This window comes from Halichoeres trimaculatus, unplaced genomic scaffold (genome assembly GCF_033239565.1).
Source record: "Halichoeres trimaculatus isolate MK-OKI-2021-1 unplaced genomic scaffold, fHalTri1.1 fHalTri1_scaffold_9, whole genome shotgun sequence".
Taxonomy (NCBI): domain Eukaryota; kingdom Metazoa; phylum Chordata; class Actinopteri; order Labriformes; family Labridae; genus Halichoeres; species Halichoeres trimaculatus.
In genome coordinates this window covers 24497010-24518124 of record NW_027437188.1, presented here as the reverse complement: position 1 = coordinate 24518124, position 21115 = coordinate 24497010, and the positions used below count along the sequence as shown (strand labels likewise).

Here is a 21115-nt window from a genome sequence, read left to right as displayed (position 1 = left end):
TTGATTAAATGATCACATTTGGAGCGGGAGCCGTGGTGTATTTGGGTTGCATTACTACCCATAAACGCTCTCCATTACAAGCTTTTCTGGCTTGTTGGCTCTCTGACCTCAACATTTGTGTGTGTGTGCGGGAGTGCGATTGAGTGCACACGTGGGTCCCGCACACTATAGCTTAAGACAGGATAAAAGCTGGTGAGGTAGTGTACTATTATGTCGCTTAAATGCATACTGGATCCTTTTAACTGTTCGGGAAAGAATAAAAAGCGGCGAGTGAAAAGCTCTCCCACCCACATCTGATTCTTTTTTGCTGCATTGCCCGTGGCACAATGTTGACCTAATATCAACTGTGTCTGTTTTGTTAAACACATTCAAATCAGTAGTACTCAAGCCTATGGGACATAACACTGTTTCTCATACTGTGACACACAAATACAAAAGCTGCGTGGGTTATTCGGTTCACCATCAAAGGCTTGCAGTGAAATCAAAAGGTCCTAATGGACGCAGCAGTGCAAATGCGCTTGCATCATTGCATTCAGTGCAGCTCTTGTGTCCTTATCAGCAACTCTTAAACGCACACACGTGAGCACTGTGTTGCATTGGATGAACTCTGCAAGATTTCCATGCATTTGTTTCTTCTAACTTTCTCATGCGGAGAAATGAACTCAAAATACATCTAAGGGCGCAAACAAACACGCACACGCTGACATCTTAACAGAAAGGGTATTTATATGTATAAACATGGAGACATGGTGTTTAACAAAGTTTTAAGGCATGTCTACAAAAATATCAGAGTTGCTGTTTTGTTTTGTTTGTTGTCCACAATTTTTCCGTGATATCTAAGCCCAGGTTTGCAGTAAAGTATAAGGTGTTCATGTCACTTAACCATGTCTCCAAAGTCCAATAATATGCAGTATTATGGGGATGTATTCCTGCTGTCTGACCTCTAGCAAGTGAGAGGTGAACCATGGCCTCCATCCAGACCATTAGTCAGACACAATCATACAGCTTCATAGCAGATTAGTCTGCTGTATTAGGACTTAGAGCTCTATTAATGTAATCCCTCTGTTTTAGTGTGGCCTGGGTTTTAGGGGCTTACATGTGCACACCCACACACATAGACACGCACTCGCACACACAGACACGTTTAAATACATGTATGCACGCACGCATACAAGCTGTTTGGGTTATAGAGTTCACAATCAATGGATTAAGGTGAAATTTAGACAGTAGCTTAATGGACACGACACCGGCTTCCTCTAAATGTGCTCTCTTTGAACAATTGCACACACGCACGTTAAGTGTGCTGAGTGTTTATTTATCCATGTTTTCCATCCATTACTTGTTTTTTTTCAGTTATGCGAGTCTTTTTAAAAGCTTTGTTCTGTACTCTGAACTAACAGTAAATGTCTTTTTCAGGGCCGATGAGATTGAGATGGTGATGACCGACCTCGAAAGGGCAAATCAGGTAACGCCTCCACATCCTGAGTGTTTATTTTTAAATTACAGCATTGTCCATCAGACATCAAACTTAAAAGTTATTGATTCAAAGTGAGGAAAGAATCAAACGCTTTGACTGGATTTGACTGAATAAAATTAGTAAATCTAAAAGAAGTGCATTACTTATGCAAGTTCAGGATGTAGGCTGTTAAAATGCATTGACGAGATAGCGTGTTGAACATAGGCTCTTAAGTTTATTTTGATCTGAGCACGCACACACACGCGCACGCTGTCCCAGGGCCTGAAATAATTACTAGAGCACCAAATGTGAGTTAATCCACTGCTGAAAATAGTCCCAAAGAAATGCTTCCTTTTCGCCTGGTAAAATGATGATTGTTAACAGTTACAGCACAGAAAAGTTGAACCCTTTCTTCAATGTATATCATTAATGTATTAAACTTATTTACAATATTTACTTCTCCTGTAGGGAAAAAGCGGACTAAGGGCTTAGCTGGGCTCAGACTGCAGGAGTTTTAGTACGATTTATCCCTGCTTTACACCTCTGACAATTGGGGAGGAAATCTGATCTGGGACCCTGACTGGTCCCCATTTTGGATGGATTTTCTATCCATAAAACCTCCAGAAGGAACTGCACTGTTTGTTTCTGACCTGTTTGGTATTTAGGATATGAAATCTGAGGGGAAAAGACAGCGTCACATCTGGGCCCGTCTTCACAAACAATGCTATGTCATTCTTAGAAAAGTCTTAGAATTCAAGGAATTTTAAGATTTTTCTCAGATTTTTTCTTTGGTAAGGTACAAATTATTCGCAAAGCATCTTAGGCCTTGAGGGAGCTCCTAAGGTGAAAAATTGTTTGAAGGAAGGAGGAGTTTTAAGTAGCCTAAGTGTGGCTGGTGAAACTGGTGTTGGACCCAACATGCTGAACAGTGTCTGCCACCCGTGGCAGCTGTTAATCTGGTGATTCACCTCCTTAACAGTCCAAGAAGCATATGAAATTCTGTAACATTCAAACAAATGTTAATATCAAAGTAAGTAATACCATCAGCAACAGCCTAGATGGTAGTCTACAACCCTGTTTGTTGTGTGCACTTGTGTGCTTTGATCTCTACTCGAATGGGATTTCAGATCGTACCAGCGTTTCTCACACTCGTCACTTTTGCGCACATGGAGAGGGAATGACGCATTGATTTGTTGGGCAATTCGCTCCTTAGTCTGCATCTTCCCTTGTGCCCTGATCCCAAGACCTAATTTCCCTCCTGATACTCTTTTATTCTCCTTCATGAGTTGTGCCAACAGCAGGCACTGCTCTGTGTCCAGTTGGGCTTTCTCGTTCTTTTTTTATCCATTTCGTTCGTTGTTTTGGTCATCCTGCCAAATTCAACTGCTTTTTATAAGGACGCCAGCAATCACAGGAACTGCGTCCACCATTTATATCAAATACACAAAGTACTAAAATTACCAGCATGGACAGTAAACAGAACAATTGGCAAATCAGTATAATTGGCATGTGAATGAGGTACGTTCAAACATTTTGAATCTGTCACAATTAATTTAATTTTGCTGAGTTTTTTTATTATCATGACATAAAATTAACATCAGGATAACACATTTCTTAATACAGCCCAAGTTATATAAATGTCCATTCATTACTAGGAGCACGGAGCACTCTTTTTTTGTCTTTTTCCCTTTTTGTAACAACCGCTCAGTTTTTAGAAGACTGCCTCACACAAAGCAACGAGATCAACCACACCTCCTCACTAAGATAAAAGTTTGTGTCTCTTCTTTGCTCAGAGATGTTCTCAGAAAATTCCTGAATCACTCTTAAGCTAAGATGCCTTGCTAGGAATTTTTAGGCTAATTTAAGAGCTCTCTGAGAGGACTTTAAAAAGTTTTGTGGATACAGGCCCTTATATTACCAGTGTTTGATGTCATTTTCCAGTGACAAATTAAAACCAACCTTTAATTCTCCCTAAAGAATTTAAAGTCTGTTTCTCCCCAAAATGTTCTCATTCAGTTTCACATCTGTGAAACTGAATGGGAACACCCTGTAACTCCTGGTCCTGGTCCACCTCTTCTTCATGGGATCAGACGGGTTCAGGTGTTCAAAGTTGTTAAAAATCATTATAAAAATTGTTTCAAACTTCTAAAAATGCAATAGAATGCTGATTTAAAGCTTTTAAAATAAATCAATACATCTTAACTGTTTGCATCACTGAGAAGTTTTAACAAATGACTCAGCCAGGGGTGTGAGTGCCTCTGTTTGTTTTAAATGTTTATAACACACCTACTAAACCCATCCAGTGAAATGAAATAGCCCCCTAGCGCGCCCTCTGCCCCTGTGTTGTAAATATTCCTGTGGTATCTGTTAATGTCATTGTTGTTAACTTTCATTATTAGCCTCAGAGTATGATTTGTGGCTAAAGGGGTAGCATAGGCATGTAATGTTAATATGAGCCTAAAGGTTAGCGCGCTGACTATAATGCCACACACACACACACACACACACACACACACACACACACACACACACACACACACACACACACACAATTCACACTTCTGATTTGAGGTTTACAGTGGATGACAGCATAGCCTCCAGCTCAGTCACAGACTTTTTATACGCTTTTATAAGGAGAAAATGGAAAACAGGATTTTTCTTTTGCGACTAGCGGTCCAACTCCCACCCAGTCAATAACAGCTCTCAATGTGGTTGCAATTAGAAACACTGTGGAATCGGCTCCCTGTAACTCCTAATGACAGCAGGCTGGCCGGTGTTGCAGATGAGTCCCTGCTGGAGCTCGGCAGTTTTGCTATAAATACGAGGCAGCGGGTATCATCTCAATTCTCAGGACTAATGTGTTATTTTCAATTAAGCAAATATTCACCCTCGGCCATTGTTCCACACTTTCTTTGCATTCTCTCTACCCTCCCCTGTTATGTGTTATTATATATTTGTTTATGCTGGAAGGGACACTGACACACAGTTGGCTGGAAGAGGAAGATGGCGCATTGGAAAAGTACACTCAAGAAAAGCACTTGTACAGAGGAGGCTTTTAAGCTTTCTACTTACTAAAAATGACTGACCTGATGAAACCAAACAATATTATCCCCAAAGGTTTTTGAATTAATGTCATAGGACTATTTATTTAATTTTTCCCTCTTTTCTACATATCAGATTAAGTATGTTTTCAGTTGCTCTCCAAAAGAGGGAACTTGTGTACACTTAAAGCACATTTAAAAGCAGCACTGAATAGAGGAGAACGTTTATCATGTTTGACAATTTCCGACTCTCCACTGGTTGATTTTCCTTCAACATTTCCTCTTCTCCTTCCAGCGAGCAGAAGCAGCTCAGAGGGAGACAGAGTCACTCAGAGAGCAGCTGTCCTCGAGCAGCCAATCGCAGCCACTCAGCAGCCCCGCCAAGGCCGCGGACCCCGACACGGTAACACAACTTGCCGCTTCACTGATTTACTTGCAGAGAAGGTATTGATCAGGCAAAGATCTGCTTGGTCTGTTAATGCTAAAAGTCATCAGCTGATTAAAGATTGAATTCATGGAGTGTGGGCACTGATTTAAAGGCTAGGCATCGGGGTCATGAATAGCACATTGATCTGTTACTGCTTTTATTGATTGCTAGGGGAAGGTGGCCAGGGTTGCCACAGCTGATTGGAGTAGTGATTTATTGATGTATTGGATCTGTGGAAGAGACTGCAGATGTGACTGGGTTCAAAAGTGTGGGCTTCTGTTATCCCTCTTAGTTTTCATTGATTGCCCCGTATCTTTCTGCTAGTTATTGATCTTAAAGATCATTTTATAGATCAGCTTCTGTCGAGCTCTGGTGTATCCATCAGCGTTCAGATAATTTGATTTATCTGACAGCAGGATGTGGTAGTTTTGGGGTGATCTCATCATCAGATTTAAATGCATTCCTATTTTGTCTTCAGGAACAGACTTCAGAGGGGGTATCCCACTCAAATCTGGAGGCAGAGCTCAGGGCCAAAGAAAGGGAGACCGTCCAGTTGGTGGAGGATGTCCAGAGACTGCAGGCCAGCCTGACCAAACTCCGAGAGACCACCAGCTCCCAGATCACTCAGCTGGAGCAGCAACTTAGCACGAAGACCGCCACTCTCAAGGTTCCAAAACTCACACAGTTTCAGATTTTTACTGTTTTTGCAAGGATTTATTTTACTTTTAAGTATTTCGCACATAAAATTTCTAATAAGACTGTTTCTGCATTTGCTTTGTTGTGTAAATCGATCCCACCTGTTACTATAGTGACACATTCACCCGCTCTGTTCTGTCATCTGGAGATAAAGCACTGAATAAGTACACGACAAGGACTCCTTTCATTTTCCTATCCATTTCATGTTATTGAATCTCTTTGTTATCTGCAGGAACTGGAGGAGAAACTGCAGAATCAAGCTGACTACGAGGAGGTGAAGAAGGAGCTGAGGTGAGGAGCATGCAAGGTGGAGTGTGTGTGTATTCCCAGCATAGATCTATTTATTGCATGCGTTTGATGTCTGTAACAACGTTAAACAAGATGCGAGTCTTCATTTGAGATGTGTAATTCAATTGAGTGCCCTTATGAAGGTGAAACTTGTCTGTCTGTAGCTTTTCATTTTGTGATTTGCTCCTTGAAACTAAATCCTGTCTTTGTCCTTCAGATGCAGACATTGAAGAGCTTGCATGATACATAGTAGATGTGTCTGCCTTTCATTGGGGTTTAAATGGTTTCTTTTTTCTTTGTGTCTTTTCAGTATCCTCAAGTCTATGGAATTTGGGACATCTGACTCTGTGCAGGTAAAACTGAGAGTTATAAAAGCAAGAGTAGAGTTACAATTGACTTTGTAGCCCTGGGTCTGACACATTACGCTGCACTAAAAGCAACAGATAAAACAGTTCTGAGGTGATTTCTTTCCACTTCCTCCAGGACTCTTCCAAACCTCTGGAGGTGCTGTTGCTCGAGCGAAACCGTAGTCTTCAATCTGAGAGCGCTGCTCTGCGCATCGCCAACACCGAGCTAAGTGGTGAGTGTTTTTTTCTCCATATGTGAGGTCAGAGTTCACAGAGTTCACTCTTTGCAAAACCTGCAAACTTGAACAAGTCCAGCATTCATGAGAGGGTAGGTGAAGAATCAGCTGCAGTGGAAATGCATATAGATTCTCTTTCTCTGAGAGTACTTCATCATACATTCACGTGTTTGCAATACCAAGTAACGCACAACATCACGCAAAACGCAACCATGTCACTGAAATCTGTACACTTCTTGCAGAGGAATAGAATGCATATCTGGTTTGACTAAAACCCCCAGCAGGAGGTCAGTCTGAACGGTAACAAAGTTGCAATACACAAAAACGAGGACACCATACTATCGCCCTTACATCAGGTCTCTTGCCCTCTGCAACAGTGTTTATGGGTTTGAAATGTCATTGCTTTAGGCTTGAATAGTTGAATAGCTTTGAATTGATTAACATTCACAGTAAGGGGAGCTTACTGTCTTACTCAATCATGTTAAGTCTCAATGGTTCTGCATTAGAATAATGTTTCTTCTCCAGTGCTTATCATCAAGATGGATTCTAGTTGTTACAAACTGAGAGAAAATAGTTCATTTCTGTGTTTGTTTTGACGAATGTGTAAATTTCATCATTCAGACTATTCAGGAAAGAAGTGAATTAAGGTCTTTACTCAGCTCCTGTACTGGGTGACATGCATCTATTTTTTTTCTGCCATAAAAATGTGTTTTTTTTTTCAAGTGAGTGCTATTGCTATATTTTGTATCCTGGATGTATTTTTATGAACTAAAAGACTTTGATGCTGCATGAGCGATGGATTAATTCAGTGTTTAGGAACCCACTGCAGCAGCAGCAGCAGCACAGAAGAGGACTCTCGTGGTGTATTGGCTATCTGAGGACATCGCTTTACCCTGTCCTGTTACTTCCACTCTGCCTGAGAGAATGAGAGAGCCACCGAGCCCAGGGCCAAGCTAATCTGCCTAAGTGGCACAGTGTCAATGGTTTTGTTTGTCCTTTTTTTCTTCCAGGCTGTAGCTTACAAGAAAGGTTGAAATCACAAATGCATGGGCACTTTGTCTGGGGGGGTTGGCAAAAAAGGAAAACAAAGTTCACTAATTTGGAAGAGACCTGATTAAGATAACTTTTGTTTTTTTTTTCTCTCTCTTTTTGGAACCCCTTTTTTGTTGACTCCCCCATAATGCATGGTGTGTTTGACCTTTCTTGTAGGGTCAGCCAGGCGAAAAGGGACAGAAGAGTCCGAAGTGAAGGAGGAGACCATACCCAGCGACCCCTCTTCCTCGCCCCCTCCTCCCCCCTCTCTCCCTTCCTCCTCCCAGCTCCCCCTGCCTCGCACTCACACGGACCCCCTCAACACTGCCACCACCACCAGCAGCGGCGAAGCGCACTCTTTCACTCCTACGGGCATTGGCCAGGACTTCTACTCCCCTGTGTTCCCTCTGGTGGGGGGAAAGATGGCTTTGAACTCTCTGATACAGCGGCAGCTGCTCCAGACCTTCTACTCCAAAGCCTTGCAGGAGTCATCTGGAATCCCCAGTGGAGCTCTACTGTTCACCCCCTTCACTCCCACACTCAGCTCCATCCCTACCTCCACCCCTGGCTCTGGCTCTGCCGCCATCCCCCTGGCAGCCAGCAGCCCCCAGCCGCCCCCAGCCAGCCCAGACATGGCTCCTGTGAATGGGAGCAGCACGGCCGGCAGCGCCCCTTCCCCGTCGCCCAGCCACTCTGATGCCACCACAGGAAGTATTTTAGACGGGGAGGATATGGATACAGCAGAGATCGCCCGGCAGGTTAAAGAGCAGCTGATCAAGCACAACATTGGTCAGCGTGTGTTTGGCCACTACGTGCTGGGACTCTCCCAGGGTTCTGTCAGTGAGATCCTGGCCCGACCGAAGCCGTGGAACAAGCTAACCATCCGGGGGAAGGAGCCCTTCCACAAGATGAGGCAGTTCCTCGCAGACGAGCAGAACATCCTCGCTCTGCGCAGCATCCAGGGCCGCCAGAGAGGTGAGCCTGTGTGTCTTTAATGCGTCTATGCGTGCGTGAGTGTGTGTGTGTCTTGCATGTGTGTGTATGTATTTAGCCCTGCACTGAGCCATTGATTAGCCTGTCAATATAGACTAGCTTTTTATTTTTCTTTCTCTTTCCTAACTCCCGTTCTGTGCCACACCTGTGTGTTTTGAGTGAGTTCCCAGTCACGCACTGATCCCAAGAGCCTCTCCTAGCTATTGTGGTCAATACAGAAACCTTTCACACATCAATAGTATTGATCGTGAGGGAACTAGGAGGTAGGCAGGGGTACTGTTAACTACGGGTGGATTCGATTAGCCTGGGCCTGCTTTTGTTAACGCATCAAGACATTTCTGATAGAAGGTGGTGCAAAAAATATAGCAAAGTTCACCAATCAAGTCTGAAACAGTCTGTTTTAAACATGCAGGAAGTAAACTCTGTTAAATATTACCTATTCAATCAGTTCACTTCCACACCTCCGTCTTTGTACCGGTTTAGTGTTCCTGTAAGAGGAAGCCGTTTGATTCCTAGTGGGGCCACAGATGGTAAAGATCAATGCATTTATAGCACCATGCATTGAATGGAAGTGTCTGCACATTCCATATATTTACAGATCATCACAGGGCATCTTCTAGTCCAGCTGTAGAAGAAAAGAAAACAGACACACAAAGTGCTATAACAGAGTGTGTGGTATATTGTTTTTAACAGAGGGCTCAGGCCAGCCCCAGCTTAGCCGAGTGTTTCAGGATGTCCCGAAGCGGAGAGCCCACTCCAATACAGCTTCACACACAGGTCTGTCCCCTTCACACACACAGATTCTAGCACGTTCTGTCTGTGTGGCATGTTTGTGTCGGGGTGAACTGTATCTATAGTGTGTGTGTGTGTGTGTGTGTGTGTGTGCTTGCGCGTGAGTTTGGGTTTATTAATTTGCAAGTAGAGACACAGATATACATGTGCCTTGAAGGTAACCGCAGTTTCAGGGACTTGCGTCAAAAGAAAGCCAGCATGTGTATTTAGGGATTTTATTGCTAGTTGTTATTCTGTGGGGAGCATTTACTGTACGAACCCTGTAGCACATGTGCATGTGTGAGCTCCAAAGGGAGCAGGAAAAAATTATGACAGTCCCTCCAGTTAAGTCTTATGCCGTGTAGCTCAGAGGTGGGAATGTTGTTCTTTGTGCTGTGCTATGCTGTAATTACTCGATGTCCGTATAAACTCTTGTTGTTCTCTTTTTCTTGCTCCATAGTTGGTTATCGCTACTTTTAATCTCACAAGATTTTTCATCTCCTCCCATTCCCTCTTCCTCTTCCTCCAGGTAACATCACTGCCCGTGTCCGCACCCCAGAGGCGGGTTCAGATGAGGCTATCAAGTCCATCCTGGAACAGGCCAAAAGAGAGCTGCAGGTGCAGAAAGCTGGTAAGTCTTTGTTTTTTCCCTCTGATGAACAGAAGATGATATTTTTTCAATGTGAGTATTAGTGAACCTTTTGTCCCTCTCTCAACAGACTTGTCTCATGCCCAACCTTCGTACACAGGACTGAAAGGAGGAGGAGGAGGTGGTGGCGTAGGTGGAGGTGGAGGTGGAGGGGGGAGCGGATCAGATGAGGCAATCCGCTCCATCCTAGAACAAGCTCGCAGGGAGATGGAGGCCCAACAGGCCGCGCTGGAGCCCATACTCAAAGCCTCGTCCTCTTCTTCCTCAAGTTCATCGCTATCTCACAGAGACTTCCTGAGCTCCTCACTCACCGCTCCTCTCCCCCCTTACAACCCTTTAGCACTCTCCCTCAAGAAGCCCCACAGCTCCCTCCTCTCCTCGCCCTCATCTCCGTCTCCTATCCTGGACTTCAGCTCCAACATTAAGCGGGAGAGTCGGGCTTCTTCAGGAATGGACTTGTCTACTGATGGAGCTACAAGGCTGGGTCGTAGCTCTGAGAGTTCGAATCGCTCTGGAAGCTCTGGAGGGGTGGGCTACTGGAGGGAGCAGTGGTGGAGCAACATGCACACGGATGCTCGCAGGGTTGTCGGCAGCCAAACAGGAGAGGAGAACCACAACCAGGAGGACTCCAAAGAGGTGAGGGAGGCAGGAGGGAAAAGCTTGTGTGATTTCCCTGCTCTCGCTCTGTTTTATCACTCTGTTTTCTCTGCACAGTGATTGCATGTCTGAGCCTTTTTCTGCCGTGTGTTTCAGGGAATATTGAGTGACAGTCTGTCTCGACACAAACCGTGGAACAAGTTGAACCAGAGGAGCCGAGAGCCGTACCTCCGCATGCAGCCGTGGCTCAATGGAGACCAGGGGCAAAACGCACACATCCAGCAGGCTCCAAACCAAGGTAAACAAATCACAGACACACACGCACACACACTGGATTCACACAACCAGACTCCTTAGGCTACAGCATTATTCTGAAAGCCTGATTAGAGCTAGTGGCTAGTTGTTACTGTCAGTCTGTCACTCACCCCACCCTCCTCCTCCTCTTCGTTCTCCTCCTCCCTGCCCTCCCTCCTTCTCCCACCATCCCCCCATCCTCAGCGCTGTGGCAGTGTCAGCCAGCAAGCTGCTGGTTTGTCATGTCATAGACAAGTTAGTGTTGCAGCGCCAGATGGCAGCTCCGCGTATGTGTGTGTGTAAGCGTGCGTGCGTGTGTGTGTGTGTCTCTCTCTCTGGGGGTGTAAACAGCAGCTAATGTACACTGACAGCTCCTCATGACTGCTCTCTTCCAGCCTGCTGAGCTGCACAGCAGTACTACACAGACAGAGACAGGGAGATGAAGGAAAAGGAGGAGGAAGCCAAAAAAGCTTCAAACTGAAAACTTAAGCACCTTTGCTGTTTGTTTAACAGGAATTAAATTAATTGATGCTGTGTGACTGAAGTCCCTCCCAAGCACAGCGGGGAGAGAAGATGAAACTCTTCTCTCACGCAGAAACATGTCTCCTAACCTGTACGATCTGTCTCGCCCTGTCTCGTCTCCTCACACAGAAGGTACGCCGAAGACGTCAGCGAGCTGCAGCCCTGCTCCAGAGTCCCCTCTCAGCTCTGCGGAGGAGTCCGTAAACGGTCTTGCAGGGGATCCACTGGCTTCCCAGTCCTCCAGTCTCAAACCTCTGTCTGAGGATCCCTCCGGTGGGGAGTCTCAGCCTGGCACGCCTCTGCCTCTGCCTGGTCATTCAGGACTCAGCATCCAAGAAATGGTTGCAATGTCTCCTGAGCTTGATACTTACGCCATCACCAAGAAGGTTAAGGAGGTGCTGACTGATAACAACCTCGGTAAGAAACGCAGAAGGTGCTTTCTGTGCAGCTTAGTCGCTCTTTTTTTCCTTTCCCCCAGCCTCTTTTATTTTTGATGAATTATTCAGACTTTGAATCAGTTCCCTGAAATGACTTTTTCATTTCCTCCCTCTCTCTCCCCCTCTCATCTAACCAGGCCAGCGTCTGTTTGGGGAGACTATCCTGGGTCTGACTCAGGGTTCTGTCTCAGACCTGCTGGCCAGGCCCAAACCCTGGCACAAGCTCAGCCTGAAGGGCAGAGAGCCCTTTGTCCGCATGCAGCTCTGGCTCCAGGACCCACACAGTGTGGAGAAGCTCATGGACATGAAACGCCTGGAGAAGAAAGGTGTGTGATGAATGCACGATGATGAAAAACACACGGATCCATGCAGAACAGCATGACTTCAGATAGAATCGACGCGGCACTCAGACAAAAGGCTCAAAACCTTCATGCTATCTGCTTGAGCCTGCATTTATTTTCTAAACACAGTCGCACACAAAAAAGATGCGAGCAGCAGCCTTTGAATCGCACATGCACATCTGCACACACAATATCCTTTGTGCAGGACAGCAGAGCATGTTGTGCAGATCACAGTCATCTTGGTGTGATGTCAGTACCAATCAGGGCCACAGACATCACATACTGTATTAGATGTGACAGCTAGGGGACTGCCGGGGGCCTGCTTACTCACAGTCATCAGCACTCCTCTTCATCATCGTCATCATCATAATAATCACCAGTGTCTATAAGCTTGTATTTTTATCATTTGTTAGCCCTGGGCCCGCTCTATCACTCCCATCATGCTTTATTCCCTTCTGTTTGCATGATGCGTTTAAGAATCAGCAAAGCCGAGAGGCCTCACCCTCCTCGCTGCCTCACAGTGACCCCTGACTGCCCACTTGAAGCTCTCTCTGTGGAGATGGGATACGCATGTTTGAATCTGCCAGTAGGCACAAGCATCCAGGATCAGTTTACCCTCCTGATATTGCAAACTACGCACAAGGGCAAAAAACAAAACTGACCTTACACCAGTGCGTTTTGGGCCCGGGCGGTTGGAGTTCAACTTCGTTTTTGATTATTGACCCCAAAGTAATGCATCCAAATAGCAATGGGGAATAGTCCTGGCCCACAGCAGAGCCCAGAGGAAAGACACAGACCTTGTCCAGGGTAACCGTATTTGACCCCTTACCCTCGTGGTGCTGGCCTGCGAGGCAGCACACAACTTTCAGAGTGGTTCTAACCTTGCTCTGAGGGGTTTTTCCCTGCAACACTAATATATCTGGCAGCGTGTATTGGGGTTGAGAAAATGTCAACCTCATGCAAAGCTGCCATGAGCTGTTCATTTTCAGCCGCCGGTGCCCACAGAGAACGGTGCTTCTTGTTTGCTGTAAAATGGAAGAGTTGCTTTTATTGTTGGAATCTCTGAGAAAGACAGCAGCACCACCTAGTGGGTGTGGAGGAGAAGAGGCTTGATCATGACTTCTAATAGATCTGATTCATGAGCGGTAACAAAAACATTATCTGGGGGCTCTTTGGGGCATCTGCAGAGACCAACTGTGGTGGAGCAACACACAATCACTCAAAATTTGACATCCATGATAATAAGATGAGAAATTTGGGAAAACTAATGAATGAAAGTTCAGGGATGGTTGTATCCTGAGTCAAGGGTTACAAAGGTTTTGGAGTTTAACAAAGCTATATAACCCTTTAATAACTACAGCAAAGAGTATTAAAAAAAAGATGTTTCTATGGTACTGATTTCCTCTTGTGTTTTTTTTTTTCTGTCACCGTTCAGCTTACATGAAGAGGCGGCTCAGCTCCCTGAGTGATGGCCATTCTGTTGACACGGGATTAGTGGGTCCAGATTACCTCCAGGGCTCTCAAAGCCCAGGACAGCAGCACCTGAAGAAGCCCAGGGTGGTGCTTGGCCCTGAGGAGAAGGAGGCCTTGAAGAGGGCCTACCAGCAGAAGCCCTACCCCTCCCCCAAAACCATTGAGGAGCTGGCCTCCCAGCTCAACCTGAAGACCAGTACTGTCATCAACTGGTTCCATAATTACAGGTCAGCAACTGGAAAAGAGCATCACTGTAGTGTTGAAGGGAGTGGTGCTCTTCTTCTTTTTCTTTCTTTTTTTCTTTTAACTGTTTACAACTTGGTAACAGAGGCTTAAGGGACTTTAGCTTGGCTGTATTATCTAAGGAAGGAAGAGTTTTGGCTGTATCCCTGTTCTCATTAAGGGATGTAAGTGGTCCCAGTGTTTTTAGATCAGTAATGTTTGAAATTCATTATCCTTGGGGGAAATGTTTAATTTCATGGTTTGAGTGGTGTAACTGAACTCAAGTGTTTCCACCAGGTCACGAATTCGGCGGGAGCTCTTCATAGAGGAGATCCAGGCAGCTGGAGGGATGGGGCCTGGCAGCGATGGGGGCTCCCCTTCCCTCCGGGGGTCCAAATCAGGAGAGGGGGACAGCTGCGATGGGACAGAATCTGAGGGCACAGTGGAGACACGCCAAGGACTGGGCATCAGCCTGGAGGATCACAGAGCATGCAAAGACCACGATATGGAGGCTGAGTCTGAGGCAGGGGGCTCTAATAACTCCCCTACCCAGCTAGACTGCACCACCTCAGGCGTAGCCGGGCCTGGCTCCAGCTGTGGACAGGGTGGAATGGGGCTCTTCAGCCTCACAGAGGCTTCCTCCAGTAGCTCTGCCTCGAGTACAAACATCCCAGCCTCTGGCCCTGCCAGAAACCCCAGGGACAACAATCTGCGCAAGAAGAAAGCAGCCAATCTGAATAACATCATCCACAGGCTGGAGAAGGCTGCCAGCAAAGAGGATCCCTCAGAGTGGGAGTTCTAGCTCCCCCTGACCATCCCTCATCCCTCTTGTCTCATAACCTCACGACCTCTAACCTTGGACCCCTCCTGCTCTGTTCCAGTTGGAGAGTGGACACAGCCAAAGTCAAGCTCAGCAGCCATTTTTATTACATAGAAGCTTTCCCAAAAGTGGAAAGAAACAAAGAGTGGTTGGCAAAACCCTTAAAAGAAGATTTACTGAATACCTAGAAGAACAAAATAAGAGAACCTATGTGTCTCTCCTTTTTTTAAACTGAGTTTTCTTTTTGTACTGAGAAAAGCACTTAGCCGTCCTGCTGGCCTCCGGCCCTGCTGTACCTCCCCCTATCACCAGCCACTGGTGCACCAGACTGGTTAGTCCTGAGCTGGGGTCTGACCCACAGCTGGGCTTGAAACCTGGACTCAGAAACACAGGCAAGGCCTGACACAGCAGCTGTCACAGTGATAGACACTGATAGATGATAGATAGAGACAGGAACTCTCTTACAAGAACTCTCACTTTCTTAAAGGAGATTTTTTCCGCTCTTCTTCTCACCTCCCAAGTGTCCACAGACCTCCCCTCACTCAGTGAGACGCCTCATTTTTCACACTGTAGAGTGACTGTTACAAACCCTTTGCCTTTTTCACTCACTGCGTGTGTGTGCGTGTGATTTCGTATGTTAGGGGTTGTGTCAGTGTGCACCTGTCTGCGTGTGTACACACACCCAAAAGTGGTGTGTGTATGTGTGTGTGTGTTCTCTTCTCAATGGCAGCATGTTTTCTTTTTTATCTCACTCCTACACACTTAAGAGGGTAGTGGAAAGCCTATCGGCTGAGCTGCCATGGTTACTGATGTAAGAAAGATGAACTTTGACCTGTTGTGTCCCATATCCTATCCTGCTGACAGCCATGTGATGGCCAGAAGGATCTCTTAATTCCTTACAAACACACGCACTCATCTGAAGAGGAAGGAAGGAAGGAAGGAACCTCTTTTTGCCTCCTTAAACCCTTCTTTGAAGGATGAAGGATGATCTCTTTTTTTCATATTGCAATTTGGTTGCCAATAAGAGATTGCACAGTCTATTGACTCTAAAGAGTACAAAATAGGGAATTTTAGGAATCATTTTTAATTAGTAAAAACTAAGAGCAGAAAATAAAAATACCATGTTACTGTTTTTAAAAAAGAGAAACGAATTAGAGCGGAAAACTGTTGCATTGTTGAAATACGATACGATGAATTCTCGTAGTACTGTAGTTGTCTGACATGGTGATACTTTACGTGTCTCTCGTTGTTTTCAGGTTGTGAACGTCACAGCTTTTACCCAGCACTGGACCTGCTGGGCGTGTGTGAGAGTGTGTGTCTGCACCACTGACAAATTTTCTCTGTTCACAAACACACGTCTTTTTATAGGCCAAATCAGGAAGTGTGTGTGAATGCGTGTGTTTTGTGTGTGTATTTGTATTTGCCTGCATGTAAGTCAGGGTAGAGGTCAATTCACTCATTTTGAAGAAGCAGATTATGAATAATGACATTTCTGACTGAAAAAAAAGTAGGTTTTCACGAGTACGTGCGACGTACTTCTGAACGGCTCTTCTGAATCTGTACTTCCTGTTGGTTGCCGTCAAAGTGAATTCACCCCCACCCTGTGTGAGTAGTTACCACTCTCCTCCAGTCTCTCCTGTATCCAGGGATGTACGTCTTTTTTGCATTGAATTCTACTGTAAACACTACAAATTCTAAGGCATATCACCTCCTCCCTGTCCCACACAAGCCCTCAGTGCCTGTCAGCCTACTGCCTCCCCTTTGTGTGTGTGTCAGCGTGGGTGCATGTACACACACGCCTGTCAATACATGCGTGTGCACAAATGTGTGTGTGTGTGTGTGTGTGTGTGTGTGTGTGCGTGATTGAGGAGTGTTCAGTGTTTCCAATGAGTGGGGTCATATTTCGTATCTACTTGCACACACTACTAGTGCACAACTGACACCCTTCTTTAAGCTGTTTGATGCGTTACCATTACATTAATCTTCTCACAAAGTAGTGTAATACTATGATTTACTGTAGCTTGGTTTTATTGCTATTTTGCATTTATAGTTTGGTTTTTATTCTGCTTATTTATAGGTGCTGTATTTTTCATTTAATGTCTTATCATTTGAGTTGTCTATTTTTTAAGGGATTATACTGTTCCTGAGGGCAAGTAACATTTTTATTAGACGTATAGACTGCCGGCAGTATTGGTTAATATTTACAAAGATGTACTAGTTCTCATTTGTTTGTATATTCATGAATCCTAAAGTTTAGTGTCATTTCAATAGCTTTGAAAAATGTGTTTGCTACAGTTCATGCTCCCATAAGCATTAAGCTTTTACCACAAAAGTCATGCTCTTAAATTGCTAGCTAGAGAATCAAAGGACATATCATGATCAGTAAATATATTCTAGCATATCTCTTTTCCTGTTTTCCTATCCTCCGATAATGTTTTACTCTCGGGCAAGCCCAACACTACCGCTGGACAGGGCGCGCAGCTTTCTTTGAATAGAGTTCGCCCACCCGTTTATCAGGTCATTAACAGGTCCAAGTGTGTACACTTCGTCAAACAGGTCAAATGAAATAACCTAAACATGAGATCACATGTGAAACTTGAAAGAGGTCATATCTGCCAAATTGAGATTAGAAAAGTGTACCCGCGAGCAGGCGTGCTACGCCACATCGAACAGAAAGCCAGCCTATGATTATGCAGAATTTCTATTGCAGTCCGCGACAAAGCACTTATTAGGATCGTTTTTAAAGACGTACCTGGGACAGGGTCTGTAAACACTACAACACAGTACGATCCAGGGATCCTGAGATCCTGGGAGATGTACTGTTTGCCTTTTTTAAAAAGTGGTTGTGAACCAAGCACAGACTCTTATCTGCACCCTAACACTAAAATTCAGAGAAAAATCTACCATCCTTCATTAGCTACATGAAACTGTATTCTAATACAGCTGCCCCTTTACTCAAACTGCACCTCACTGTGTGACAGAGCGGCCCATTGTCTTGTACAGATGTAGATATCGCGAGTTAACACCTGCTTTGGTTCCTATCCAAAATCTCTCGAGTCAAATCCTTTAGCCTCCCCTCTCCTCGATTGTACATGTTGACACATTGGCAGCCTGTCGGAGAAACTGATCACCCCGTTGCACTGCTTGAAGATGCATTAGCTTAAAAATGGATTTTCTAATGGATCTGATAATTGTAAAATTCCACAAACATTGGCTTTTCCTGTGGACGACTGATGTGAAACATCCGTCTTCTGCAGATACTGACGGCTTACAGCCTTCTGTCGGACTGCTCAGACCGGACAACCACAGTATGTTTCAATGGTGATGAATAGCTACTGTAAAGTATAAGCACTTAACCCATTACCCGTTTTATAGCCAGATCCATCAACCCACCCAAACCATGTGAGATCATCAGATTTGTGCCTTTAACTGCCAAGCAGGGCACCAAACTAGTGATGTCATTAGATGTAGACGATTTCACCTGATTTGTTCGTAATGTATCCTACACCTTGATCCAAATTAATTTCTCACACACTTCATGTCGGTACTTTTAAATCCTCAGCTCTCTGGAGAGGGTTGTGTGTTATTGCTGTAGTGCAGAGAAAGAAAAAAAAAAGAACCTGGAAAGAAGAAAAATGGAACTTGTGTATTTTCATGACTGGCCTGCAGACACGTTTTTCTGTCTGGGTCTTTTTTAGACAGTTGTTTTCCCATAATGCATTTCTTCCATTGTACATAAACTTAACTAGCAGCAAAAGGCCAGAGCATTGAATGAAGGAGGAAGCATGCAGAAACAGCGTACACTGTAATAACACTGAATTTATTCATAGGGCATTTTGTATTTTTCTGTTTGTGTCAGGTTTGCTGTGACATTAATAACGGCACTACAGGTATTGATAATGACGTGTGCCAATTCTAATGGTTATTTGGGAAAAGAGATGTGTAAATACAGTCGATCAAGTAGCTATTGACTCACTATTGTCACAGTATGCTTTTATTTTGAAGGCAGGAGGAGAGAAGGGACGATTCAGGACTTTTCCATGATCCACAGATATTTTTCTACAAATTTAAATCAGATGATTCTATACACTGTTGAATAACATTGTAAAGGTGTAACAGATGCTGTATATCATATCATGTTTTCTGAAGTTGTAAAGCTTTACTGTATGATCTGTTGAAGTAGTGGTTGTTCATTTGACATATTGGTTGTAATGGAAGCCCGAACAGCAGCACTGGTCACCATATTCAGGAAAAAAAAAAGAAAGAAAGAAAAACCTCAGATGTTTTTGTAATACTTTTAGAATATATCTTATGAAGTGGGTTTTTGTACGGAAACACTTTCCGAATCAGTGGTGCTGTATGCATAGCACACTCAGTAATACATACACACATACTACAGCACAATACACTCATCCTTTAAACTCCCCCTATTCCCCTCCTCTCACTTTTATTCGCGTGCTTTTTTGTGTGTTTTTCGCTCACCTCTCACATTGGCTCCAGCTAATTTTTTAAGTCTTAAACCATTTCCTCTTCATGCTTATCATTACATGTCTAACATCCAGAGATGGACTCTGGATCAATAAAACATTTCAGCAAATGCTCGCAAGACTTAAAAAGGAAAAAAAAAAAAAAAAGAGGAAGCAAAAAGCCAAATAGTGAAATAGTTCTCCACCTCTGTCTGAAGGTTGCTGACAGATTTTCTGAATGTTGCTACCTTTGTGTCGTCGCTTCAGTTCACCCATAGCTTAAACCACAGTGTAGTCTGACAACCAAATGACCCAGGGGGAGAGCTTCACCCCCACACCTCCCCCCTTATGGAAAGCTTTAAGATGCTTGTTGAGGCTTTAGCAAATACAGAGTGTTTAGAAGAGTTTTTTCCAACCTGTCATCAACAACGTGGAAGTAATAATTCTCATAACTTCTCCCACTGCTTTTTTTTTCCTTTTTTTTAAAAATGTGAGTGTGTGCGTGTGTGTGTGTGCGCGTACATGTGTGTTGTAGTACAAAAGGCTGCATGACTGTAAAGGGATGGTTAAGATTCTTTTTTGTTTGTTTTGAAAAACTGTTTCCTGAGCACTTCTGTCACTCCGGAGATACCTTCTCTCCTTTCGGGGTGTCCCTCCCCTTTCGTTTTTCCTCATGTATCATCGTTTCTTTATCTTTCTATTTACTAAACGTATCATGTTGTTTGTTCTCAGCACTGTAAAACAGTCCCTTCTACAACATTGAAAAGCAATATCACTGTATGAAACGTTCACAATGTATTTGTTATGATTGACATTTGATTCATCATCATTATTATTCACATGCACCCTAGGTGTGATAATTGAAGTAAATCTCTTTTATACAAATACTAAAAGTGTGCATTAGTAGTTTTTTTGTCTCTTGATGTTGAACACATGAGTGTTGTCATGAGTATTCTCAGAGAAAGAGATGAGGTAGGGAAAGCCAGGAAAGATTCAGACATTTAAGGTAAACTGTCTCTGCTGTTCATGGCTTCCACAGGTGAGTTATTTTGGGAACTTTGAATAAAATTCAACGACTGTGAAGAAACTGAAATAATACAAATCTTTTGTTTATCTTGTGACTTCCGCCCTCAACAGGCCGTTACGCTGACCTGCAGGTGGAGTTCTCGGCTGCAGTGAGGACCAGTGCCGAGCAGAAGGAGCTCATCCTGAAGCTGGAGCACGACCTGAGCACCATCCAGGCTATGTCGGCCCTGCCCCGCCCGGACGCTGAGGGGTCAGAGGTCACTAACATGGAGAACATCCCAGAGCCCATCAAAGAGGCCACTGCAATGTTTGCTGGTATGTTCTAAGCTGACCTCAGTTCCCATTTCAATATTTCAGTTTGGTCTCACATCAGACTGTCTCCCGTCTTCTTATAATCATACAGACTTAGGCTGTGTTTGAACAGCTACTAAAATAGCCTTTTCCTCAGCACAGAGCACAGTGTATTTGTGGAATAATAAAAGCCATGGAGCCCCAACCCCAGCACAATTAACTATAACAAGCAGATGCCAACCTATAACAAATATAACAACTCTTAGTCTCCTCCTTTGGCACATTTTGTATTTGTGACTCAATCTGTAGAAAACATCTGCACTCCTCAATGACCCAGACTTTTGCCAAATTTTAATTTAGACATTGAGAAAAGTGTAGTTTTTCACCTGTTTCTAACAGAAATACTGTGAGTGACACAAAATACTGAAATGTGTCGTGAACTTCTGTTCTTTTTAACTGAAGTGTTAGTGTCCCTTTGGTACGGTAGTGTATCGCTGCAAGCCCAGAAAAGAAATGTATATCAGAATCAAGTTATGACATGATACTAAATTATCAGGTTATTGGAGTCCACTGAATTATCACATTATAATGTGGTTACTGATATTGTTAAACTCATATCTGAATGGGGAAACTGTACAGAGAACTGGATGAATTGGTCAAATTCCACTTAAAGCTTAGTTTAAGACACAG

General features: G+C 44.2%; 1 protein-coding gene across 2 annotated transcripts in view; it reads left to right on the top strand.

Annotated features, from left to right (window-relative positions):
• Nucleotides 1–19289, top strand: part of cux1b (cut-like homeobox 1b) — a 58473-nt gene extending 39184 nt beyond the window's left edge. The window contains exons 9-23 of one of the 2 annotated variants that reach the window (XM_074678781.1): nucleotides 1417–1465; nucleotides 4793–4900; nucleotides 5403–5591; nucleotides 5853–5911; nucleotides 6219–6261; nucleotides 6392–6488; nucleotides 7701–8498; nucleotides 9210–9293; nucleotides 9817–9918; nucleotides 10007–10572; nucleotides 10690–10831; nucleotides 11479–11766; nucleotides 11924–12112; nucleotides 13563–13827; nucleotides 14120–19289. In XM_074678781.1, the coding sequence (XP_074534882.1) occupies nucleotides 1417–1465; nucleotides 4793–4900; nucleotides 5403–5591; nucleotides 5853–5911; nucleotides 6219–6261; nucleotides 6392–6488; nucleotides 7701–8498; nucleotides 9210–9293; nucleotides 9817–9918; nucleotides 10007–10572; nucleotides 10690–10831; nucleotides 11479–11766; nucleotides 11924–12112; nucleotides 13563–13827; nucleotides 14120–14624 (3484 nt within the window). In that variant the 3' untranslated portion in view covers nucleotides 14625–19289. The remainder of the gene's footprint in view (nucleotides 1–1416; nucleotides 1466–4792; nucleotides 4901–5402; nucleotides 5592–5852; nucleotides 5912–6218; nucleotides 6262–6391; nucleotides 6489–7700; nucleotides 8499–9209; nucleotides 9294–9816; nucleotides 9919–10006; nucleotides 10573–10689; nucleotides 10832–11478; nucleotides 11767–11923; nucleotides 12113–13562; nucleotides 13828–14119) is intronic. The other variant, XM_074678782.1, reaches the window with a different exon arrangement.
• The last annotated feature ends 1826 nt before the right edge of the window (nucleotides 19290–21115 follow it).